General features: G+C 39.6%; 1 protein-coding gene across 5 annotated transcripts in view; it reads left to right on the top strand.

The window, feature by feature from the left end:
- Positions 1-7827, top strand: part of LOC104949344 (spermatid perinuclear RNA-binding protein-like) — a 12894-nt gene extending 5067 nt beyond the window's left edge. For 3 of the 5 annotated variants that reach the window (XM_010777484.1, XM_010776771.1, XM_010776056.1), the window contains exons 6-7: positions 1599-1646; positions 2103-7827. In XM_010777484.1, coding sequence (XP_010775786.1) covers positions 1599-1646; positions 2103-2197 — 143 coding nt within the window. In that variant the 3' untranslated portion in view covers positions 2198-7827. The remainder of the gene's footprint in view (positions 1-1598; positions 1647-2102) is intronic. The other 2 variants (XM_010778899.1, XM_010778191.1) reach the window with 1 other exon arrangement.
- Positions 7828-10960: the final 3133 nt, after the last annotated feature.

Below are 10960 nucleotides of genomic sequence, written 5' to 3'. Positions count from 1 at the left end.
TGTTGGTTGGACCTAGATGCAGCGTAGTGTGTAGTGTGTAGTGTAGAAGAAGGAACAGACACTTTTGGTTTATTTGTTACCCTGGACTCATGCAGAGCTCTTCTCATGTCTCCCCCTCAAGGTTTGCCAAAGAGAATGCTTCTGTTGCCTGTCGTGAAAATGCCCACCTACCCCGTCCCCCACTACCACTTCTTTTAACTCCGGAGACACACACACACACACACACACACACACACACACACACACACACACACACACACACACACACACACACACACGCACACACACCAAAACACACACACCAAACGCTTAGTCATACACACACCAAACGCTTCTCCCAAAACCTGCTTTTTTCCTGAAGCGAAACTTTTTTCTACAATGACGGGAGAGGACCTGAGCTAAATGTTCATTTCATTTTCTTACTGTTTCCAGAAACTTTTATGAATGTGGAAAATAATGCAGGTTTGAATTCTTAAGAGATAAACAAAAAGTTGAAGGATTTTACTGTGAATTGTGACCTCGTACTTTGAGTCTAAATTATATATTTTAGCCTTTTGTTATTGTGTTCTTTGCCAGGGACAGGATAGCCTTTGCAATACGATACACACAACACACATTGTCTCCCTACAAAGAAAATAATAAGCTTTGTGAAGGAATAAATAAATAATAATTTTGAAAAAGAATAAAGTGTATCTCCTACACAAAGCTGAACACTGTCTGGTGTATACATTTCTTTACAGCACAATTTGATGCACTTTTAGTTTTGGTTAGATTTGGACATTTTGGGATTATTTTTCCAGCAGTGATCTGAAATGATTTACTCACTCTTTCAACCTGCCTACGATACTGTGACCTAAACTTACATCAATCTTTAATATTCCACTCTCATACAGCGCAGGGATTGAATTTCAATATTTCCGCGTACCTCAGAGCATCTCGTTACATCCTTTTGACCCTCGGTTTATAGATATTCAGAGGGAAGGGCAAGGAGACAACGATTGAATTTAGAAAGCTTTTGTGGGATCCTGCATCGTGGATTCATCGGCACGATCCCATTACCTGCATCGGCACGATCCCATGGATTAATATCTGCCGGATTTCCCACAGCTATCGGAGTTATCAACTGGAGTGAATGCAGAGCTTTTTGCAGTTTGAGAAAGACAACATATTTTAGCTCAACAAAGACTACATCTATATCACTTATTCTCCCTATGTGCTTGTTATCAGGCGTCATAGAGCTGTTGATAATGCATGTCAACCACAAACAGAAACTTTGGGACCCACATGAATTCATTTCTCTCTGTCAGTGTGTTGTATGTTGTTTCATTATATCAGTGCCATTGCTGTGTTTGTTGTTTTTGCACGTCTTTGCTTAACCTTTAAATAAAGATAAGCACAAACTAAGCTGCTGAAGCCATTTTAAGAACATGGATTAATATCACAAGTAATGTATAAAACATTTAAAGAGAAGTTCACTTAAAACAGAATAAAAAATGAAGTGCTAGTCAAAGGTCAGCTTCAGTCAGGACAGAGTTTTGCTAGCTCTTCACCTTCCTCAGTCATCCAACCATCACCTGACAACATCTCCATGGTTACAGATATGATGCGCAGCCATTCGTTGAGAGGACCCAGTATCTTGTCCAATGGTTGGTTGAGCTCCATTGAGTTGTTTTACATATTTTTAATTGTTTTCAGTCATTTTGATTATTTTGTTGTCATTCTTCTGTACAAGTTTGAATGTATTTGTATTTCTGAAATCAAGATATTTATATTAGATACACTCCCTGTCTCATGGATTCAGCTTCGAATGTACTGATAGATATAAGACTTCTGTTATCTGATCTTTACTTTGAACTCTTGATAACAAAATGTATTTCCCAGAATGTTGAACTTTTCTGTCACCCAGGTGATGATTTATTTTTTAGAAACATTTCCAAGAACTGCTGAAGTACCCTTGAAGTAACCTTGTCCTAGAAAAAAACATGATTAGATGTCTTTCTCCCTATGGAATTGCCTTTTGATCCTTCATTGCCTTTTACGAATCTCTATATGTATGAACATGAATAGTAATCCTTCTGTCCCTGTTCTTCTTCTCACTGCAGGTGGTCTTTTCATTGACAATCCCTTCTACCAGCCGCGGACCCTCGCTCCTTTTATCATTCATCTGGGTCCCCAGGATCTCTTCTCTGACTTCTAGTGGCAGAAGGTTGTTGGAAACTCTCTTCACACTGACCTGTCTGTACATGCAGGACGCCTATCTTTATGTCCTTCTCTAAGCCTTTTGATGCAGGTGATGGGCTCACAGATCTCAAACTGTTTCTGTTTGATCAGTCCGCCGGAAAAAAAAAAACCGTTCTGTCAGCAGCAGAGTGTAAAATCTCACCTACTGACCGAGAGGCTCAACGCTCCACTTTCTGTATTCTCTATTCTCCAACCAGATGATCACTTCAGAGGAGAGAAACTTTACACAAAGCAATACTCGGATTGTACGAGGAACGTTCAGCTGTGCGAGGCTGGGCTGAACTTCTTTCTTATAGCAATACACCAGAACTCCTCTCCAAGCTTACTGACTTGAGAAGATGTGAATGTCCGATGGAGTTTTACCCAACACAGCATTGCAATAGCTCATTCTGATTGTATATTCATTGTATGTGTGTGTACGTGTGGCTATAACATGACTATATACACATATATGTATGGTGTATGTTTCTATAACAATGTGTTGACAATAATATTACTATATGAGGATGTATTTATGTAAATATTCTATAAAATATAACTATTGTTGGTATAAATTATTTTAGAATTATAACGTGAGATGTAACTGTAATATCACAGTATAGCTTTCTTCCAATTTTATATACACTGAGCAATTGAAGCTAGTTCTAGGAGATGCAATATTATCTTTGGTATTCCTATTAACCCTGTGCTGTTAGAATATGTATGCTTCCTTCTTTCCTTTCCTTCCTCTCCTTACTTCCCCTCTATCTTTGATGTCTTTCTGAGCCTTTCTGAGCACGCTCTCTGCTGCCCTCCGAGGTCTGTTTACGTGGCCCGGACCAGAGGTGCCCTCTATTACTGAACACACTCATCACCTAATCACACCTGTGCACACCCAGGCACACACACTTTCCTGTCAAGAAGCACATTTTCTAAAGTCTCACTGCTGGCAGGGAATACTGTTGTTACAAATACAGTACTGTATGTGTATAGTATGTGTATACATCCTCCATAACACCCATCAACACTCTGTCCCGCTCGCCTTAGGGACCAAAAGCACAGCTCACTCACGCATTGCTGTTCCTTCTTTCTGCCAACACACACATTCACACACACCCTTCCCTCCAGCCTATTTTCCTGTAGGGACATGATGCCGCTGGTGGCAGATACAGCCTGGTCAAAGGGCGTGTCTTAAAAAATGTCATCTCACAACTGGCTAACTAATTAAAGGTATAGCTCAGAAAAAGGCCTTAAAAGTGGAGCTTTAAATTCGATTGATGTGTTCCTGCCTGGGAATAAGTATATTTCATGGGTTGGTTATGTCAGCTGTCGGCACTTAGAAGGAGGGAGTTTACGTTTGGTTTCTTTTCACTGAAACCTAAAAAACCCAACATGTCTGATCAGTCAACCACAGCAGTCTCTGGCCTTCTAATAAGTTCCACAGAGTGAGATTTACTCATTAAACATGAAGTATAAACCCATACTATCAGAATTCAAGATTAGTATTGAAAAAGAAAAGCCGGAATGGTGCATGCCTGGTTTCAATCACAGTGGCTGAGACACCTGTCAATCAAGCAAACACACTGCATTACGTCTCTGTTAGGCAACATCTTCTGAACATTTTTAGCACGATATTAGAAAAATACAAAACTTGTATTTACCTGTATTCGAGACAGAAGTTGGATTCTTAAAGGATTCAAAACCCCTAACACAGTCAGCTTGTTAAGGCCAGTCTCCATGTTGATGAACTGTTACAGAGAGATTTGGGGGGTGAAGTTTGGTTTGTCATTTTGTAGTCTTAAAAATTCATGAATATTGTGTTTGACTATGTAGCCCTAGTCCGTTGAGAATGCTATAGCATAGATTGCAAGTTTTATTTGCGTAGGTTGTTGTTAGAGTGAGAGATGAGGTGTTCCATTAAACTCTAAAGTGCTTAACGCTTAATTATGTTGGGTCTAACTTTGGGCTGTAATCAGTCAGAAAGCACCATACACAAAGTACTCACTCAGTGCTGTGTGGGATTCTTTGCAAATATCTGTGGCGCTTCTAAAAGCTCTTCATCAGTTTTATTTTATTTTTAGCCTTCAATAGAGACATGGTGTCAGTCAGCAGAGACAAAATCGACCAGAATGTGAATCAAAAGGCTTTGATTCCCCTCACGCTCGCCTTGATCTGGGCACCTGTTTGATCTCCTGTGTTTGCTTCAGCTTTGATCAAACTAAAATGACGTCTGAGAATGCGGTGATAGACGTCCTCACACCTCAAAGCCCATTGTTTTCAAGACTTTTGAGTCAAATTAGAGTTATATTTTGTGACACCACTGAGCTGACAGTCAAGAGAATTCTTTAGTTTTACTGAATATGGAATACAATGAGAGTCAGGATGTAAATGTCTGCTTATCGGTTCCTTAAACCTGGTTATGGTTCAGCCATTCAGCATCATGGACAGAACATCTGTGTTGAAATCAGAGCTTGTAAACATTAGCTGTTAGCCGCCGTCAAAGGTTGCAGTGAATGACTTTACTCAATTCACAAAAAATTGGAATCGGGGAGCAACGTTATCACGATGTTATCAAATGTAATCTTGTTAACTGTTCATTTTGGCGAGATACTTGAATCAATACAGTTGTTTGAAGGTAAAGAAAGTAGTCGAGTCGAGTAGTCAGTAAATTCCACTACCTATATGAAGAAATTTGTTAGCATGCCGTTTTTAGAAAATAAACTGAAAAGAATCTCGGCCATTTACGTAGGGGCAGCTGGTCACTCGACATAAACACTTGGATTTATCCACAGTGTGTCTGTTACAGACAGAGTCCACATCCATGGTTGCCTCTGCACCGCACGACAAATTTGTTTAGCTATTCCAAGCATTTCCCACCAAATCACAGAGCACATCCAGCCCTCTCATCTCATCTGAGAGAGGCACTGCTTTGCCGTTTTCATCCTTGTGTGGAATTCACGTTGAGGTGAATAACTGTGTTGAAACAGAGCCTCTCTATCGGCTAAGAATGTCTGCTTATTTCCCCTCTCCCCTCTCTCTGTCTCTCTGTCTCTCTGTCCTCTCTGTCCAGATGGCCCACATTAATAAGGCAGATATTCATACCTCAGTGAGCAACCTTTTCATTTCCCCTGTGACTGAACAGACACGCTGGAGGAGTCACCCTGACTACTGACCTGTCCTCTTGGTCTGTTGGCCGGACAACCGCTCACAGGGAAGGAGGCAGAGTGAGAGCTCAGGGAAACACGCTTAGTCTAAAAATGGCGCAGGCGTCTGTAGAGGTTGGGGAGTTGTTTCCTTAGCCAGATTTGTGTTTCTTGTTATAGGCTTTACAGTAATACGTGAGGAAAAATAACTTTTTACCACTACCCAGAGCCTGGATTGACTTACATTTATATTTATAATTAACCACAATGTTTGTGGTATGCACCGGATTACTGCAGGGAAAAACGAAATAATTATTAAATGTTCTTATTCTTTAGAAGCATATATTTGGTGATGATGTAGAAGATGAGGTACAAAGATACAAAGTTCACATGAAGACAGATTTATTTAGTGTACGAAAAATATTCAGATAGTTTAGATCTGCTGTTGCACCATCATGAAGGTGTGACGCTTTTTCAGTGTTTTCCCAGAAGCCCTGTTTGAAGATTTGGACAGTTGTGTCCATGTGGATCACTTTTCTAGAGAGTAATGCTTGTTTGTCCTGCTCCCGGTCCCTGTGAGTTCTCTGATGGATGTTCATCCCTCTCCATTGTTCCCATGAAAGGTCTCAGAGATCACTATGAAACAGGAAAACATGGTAGCCATTGTAAACGCATCTCCCTGCATCTACACTTTGACATACACAGCCTCTCTCTAGGCGTGTGATTACACCTGTACATCTTCTAAGCACAAAACACACACACATTGTTCTCAGGGCCACCTGACACACACGTTTATGCAAATAGACACAGAAGTAATCATATATGTAAATATTTCATCATTCACTGACAATAACAGCCGAGACATTCTTTGCTTCATGGTTTGAATATCACACATAAGATTGTATGTAGTGAGAATTGTACAAGTGGTTAGGCCTTGTTTGTACTTTAGGATTTGAGCCATGTATAGCTGAGAAAATACATCTCCCCTATTTGTTTTCTTGGTGCTTTATGACAGGCTGTCTGTAGCACTGTATATAATGGATGTTACTTTAGCTTTTTGGAGAACCAGCAGTTACCCGTGGACAACATCAACTTTGCTGACAGGGGACAAAAGGGAGGAAAGAAAAGTTATTTTGGCACCAAATGCAGTTGCTTTGCGCGTTTAGATGCTGCAATATGTTCAGTAGTTAGAGTGCTTTTTGCTGCCAGTCGCACGATTTCCCTCAGGCTACTCTTCATCCCTCTGCCAGGATTAAAGGTCAGGATCGGGAATAATGCAAAGAGGCTGTCTGTTAACAGGTTCTGTATTGTTCTGCGGGATGTCTTCATCCAGACACCAAAGACTCTGAAGGCTTTGTTGCAAAAATCTGATATTCTTGCTGTCTCAGAAGTTAGAAACCATACAGTACGGGAGGTGATACTCACCATAGACAGTTAACAAATACCAGGTGGTAAATGAAGGAGAAAAGTGTCTCGCATTAGCACAGAGACGCTAGGAGACATGCTAAATGTGTCTGAAAGCAGAGGAAGAAGAGCAGAAAGAGCCAGCAGGTCCATCAAATGAACTCTCAGCAGAAATAGATCCAGGATCACGTTTCAACTGCCGAGGCAAAGCGAACCAGACTAACTGCTGAACGCATCATTTTCTCCTGGTGTGTGTGCATGTGTGTCGCGGGGGGGGGGGGTTTGTGAGTGTGTGTGTTCGTCTGGCTAGCACATCAACTGGAGGAGGATGGGAAGTTATTTCACACCCATACGCACGCACAGACACACATTATTGCAGTCACATTTAGCATGTTGTTGCATATTTGGTCATGGTCTGCTGATAAGTCCAAAATCCTCCTGATAAACGATCAAAGCATTTTGGTTGGGAATGTACACTGTCGTTATAGTGATTGTAGAGTAGAATGTATTTACTCATAGAGAGAGTAAACTTGCTTTTGTGTAGAGAAGCATATATACAGAATATATATGGATACATACATATACATCTATATATCTTTTGATCTTGTGTGTGAGAGTTGTTTTGGGCGCATCCACCCTGTTAAGATTCATATTTCTCTCCCCTTTTTCAACTTTTATTTATTATGTTCGGACAAAAGTAGCGTCCTACGGGTGATGAGTGTTTATTTTGTTCCTGTATATATGATTTTTTTATTTTATTTTTGACAAAAAGGGGTTTAAAAAGAAACAGTTTTACGATGCTGCCTATGAAGTGATATCTGTCCACAGAATCTGTGTGGTTCATGAATTTATCAAAGTGATTTTTTTGGTGAAATGTAACAATGACAGGGTGGGAGTCTCACAGGTCGTGCTGAACAAAGGCCAATGACAATGAATCATTTGAACTTGCTGTATTGATTAGTAGCAACATTCACAGCAGTGATGATCTGTGGTTGTCACTGTTTTTGACACAATCTATGCTTGACAAACTGAAAATAAATCTGATAAAGTGCTGAATCTCTATAAGTTTATATCTTCTTTTTTTTTAAAGGTCACCTATTATGCAAAACTACTTTTTCATGTCTTTTATACATAAATATGTGTCCCTTCTGTGTTAAAAGATACACAGCCCGCCCACCTTATCACCTGAATCTCCTCCTAGAGCACCATTGCGTTTTTTTTAAACCAATCATCTGGCAGAGAGGCGTGGCCAGCAGCAGTTCATTAGCATTTAAAGCTACAGACACAGAATCAGCACTTTTGAAACAGGGTTGAAACAGAGGGGTTTATGGGATGCTACAATGCATGATCTTTTTGGGATTCCAAGTCGAACTCTTCAGAGACATATATGTATATATCTGAGAAGTAAAATATATTGTTGCAAAATAGTATTATAGGGGACCTTTAAGTTCTCTGGGAACTTAAACTGAGCAGTCAATTGTGTGAATGGAATAAATCAACAATTACTTTACACTACAGGAGATGATACAAACGAGAGTTACCTGAGGATGGCCATTTAAAAAACAAGTAGAAATCAGAAGAATTAACAATATGACACTTACTTATATCTAAATACCCAACAATTCAAATTTGAATTGCACTCGTTTTGTATGACATGTTGGATTTTTTGTATTATAGTTCCTCTTTATACTGCCCACATAGTGCTACATTCTGAAAGCTAATATTGATATACTTGTGTCGTTATGTCAAACTATAATCACAGAGGCAAGGTTATGAGAGATAATTGGCAACTTTGTCTATGAAGGGTTTCAGCACATGAGCTGTCAATCATCTGCAGAGCGACTCTGCTGACGGCTGAGTCCGAGGATCCAGTGACATCTCCAGCAGTGGACAACCCCGGCAACCAGACACAGCTGCCTATCACACGGCAAACCAATGAGTATGTGTGTGTGTTTTCAATAAAAATAACAACAAATGGGGACGAAATTGTGATTTTGTCTGAGAGAAAGCAAACAAGACAGATTGGAAGAGGATTTACCTCTTCTGCTGATGACAGCCATCTTGAAAAATGAAACCCTGTTTTAAAGTTATTAAAGGATTGTGTGCATCTCCCGTTTTTACTATAACATTTAACATTTTATAGTATTATCTTTTGAAAGGGACAATCTGAATGTAATGCTATGTTTACATACCTACAGCCAATTAGATGAACATGCTTTTGATAACAATAGATAGTTTGCAGTGCTTTGCATTTTATGAGAAAATAACATAGAAGGTTTAAAAGAAACACATCTCTTGTACCCCTCCCTGCTTTCTCATAACATTCCCGGTAATCTCATAGTTATGTACAAACTAATCTGGAGAACCACTAAGAAACATTATACCGGAGGCATCTGTATGCTGGGCCCTGGTTCAGAGGCTACACTGCAGGGCAATAAATTACCCAGGATTGCTGACAAGTTCACAGCAACTCGTTTTGTATTTCAGCCGGTAACAGGAAACTGGGATGCCCACAAATCAGTTTGATTTGACAGCCTTACCTCTTGACACACCACATCAGCTGTCTGGAGATAACAACAACGCTGGTAAAGATGTACCAATACTTATTCCCAAAGTCAACTGTTATCATACTATAGCCTACTATGTTGTTTTTTCAAATATTTTAAACATACTGCATTATGACCTTTTCCAACATACTTAGGTTGTTGTTTCTGAAGTTGTGTGATATTTTCGGCATACTACACTGTGTTGTTTTTTCTGAAATGTTTTTTTTGCATATTTCCAACATACTATACTATGTAATTTTTTCTGATTATTGAAACACTATATATATATATATATATATATATATATTTGTGACATTTTAGAAATACTATAGATGTACTTGCTCTTTTTGGGAAAACATAACACATAACACCTGTTCCAAAACCGAGTTGAACCCGGGTCGCCAGGAGTCCTAACCGCTTTACCATATGGGAAATACATTCCTTATCTACTAAGGATTATTTACTTTTATTGATGGACAATATTATATTATATTTTGTTGTATGATTCCCAACTCTTTACTATGTAATTTTTCTGAAATTCTCAACATACACTGCTATAGGCCTATGGTTTTTTCAGATTTTTTTAACAGACTATTCCATGTAGTTTTTTTGCATATTTTTTACATCCTTTACTTTAAAGTATCGTCTTACGATACTATACTGAAAGCTGTGACCCAAAACCCCTGGTCCTAATTGTCCATAGTTGTTTTACAATGCAACATTTATTTGGAGTCACTGCATTGCATGACATGGAAGCTACTGAAAAAAATCCAGACTTTTCCATAAAGAAAATTAGAGATTTCACAACAATATTTATGTGAAATAGAAAAGCACAACAAAGTAATTACATGTCTAGTGTAAAAATATGCTGTACTTATTTGGAGTAACTGCATGCATGACATGGAAGTTACTTTTGGAAGTGACTTTTCAAAGCATGACCAATTCAGTGTGTGATTCTGCAATCATGTGATCAGGTGACAGGGAGTTCAGGAGGTTGTTGGGTGTCTGGTCCATATCACCCCTCCATCACACGCTCAAGTACATAAATACACAAAGTTTCATCCCCGGGTCACAAATAATTGACAAGTGAGCTGCACAGCAACTGAAGACGCCTGTCCCATCAGCATTCCACCTCGCTGCTCTTATTTATAGCTATGTAACGCAGGAGAGTACAAGGAGGGGGGGGAGGGGTGTCAAACTGATTGCATAATTCTGATGCTTGTTACCTCCATCTGCCACAGGTACTGGGTTTCCAAATCAACATGCCTACTGTTTTGCGATCTGCGGCCTCAGAGCCAAGTAGCCTATAACTAAAGGTGATAATTTTATGGGCCTGCACTGAGTTATAAACACTCCAAATGATACAATCAGGGCGCACTACACTAAGGCCAAAGCAGAATATAGCTCAGCCCTGGCTGCCGCAGATAGCATTGCAGGAAGCCATATGTTACGAGGGAAACGATGAGAAATAGAACTGGAACCAAAGTAAATGCTAAAAGGAGATTTCCATCCAGCTCAAGGGAAACGGTTTTAGCTGAAAGATAGACTGTTTTCACATAGTTAGCTGGAAGAAAACGGGTTTATTTTCGTGTTCAAAACTCCCTCAGATGTCCAGGAAGTGTTCCCAAGAGGTGAGTTGAAGGAGTG

Source organism: Notothenia coriiceps, unplaced genomic scaffold (genome assembly GCF_000735185.1).
Source record: "Notothenia coriiceps isolate Sejong01 unplaced genomic scaffold, NC01 NC01_scaffold00000034, whole genome shotgun sequence".
Classification (NCBI taxonomy): Eukaryota; Metazoa; Chordata; class Actinopteri; order Perciformes; family Nototheniidae; genus Notothenia; species Notothenia coriiceps.
Note: the sequence above shows the minus strand (reverse complement) of the source record. Positions and strands in the feature narration are given on the sequence as shown.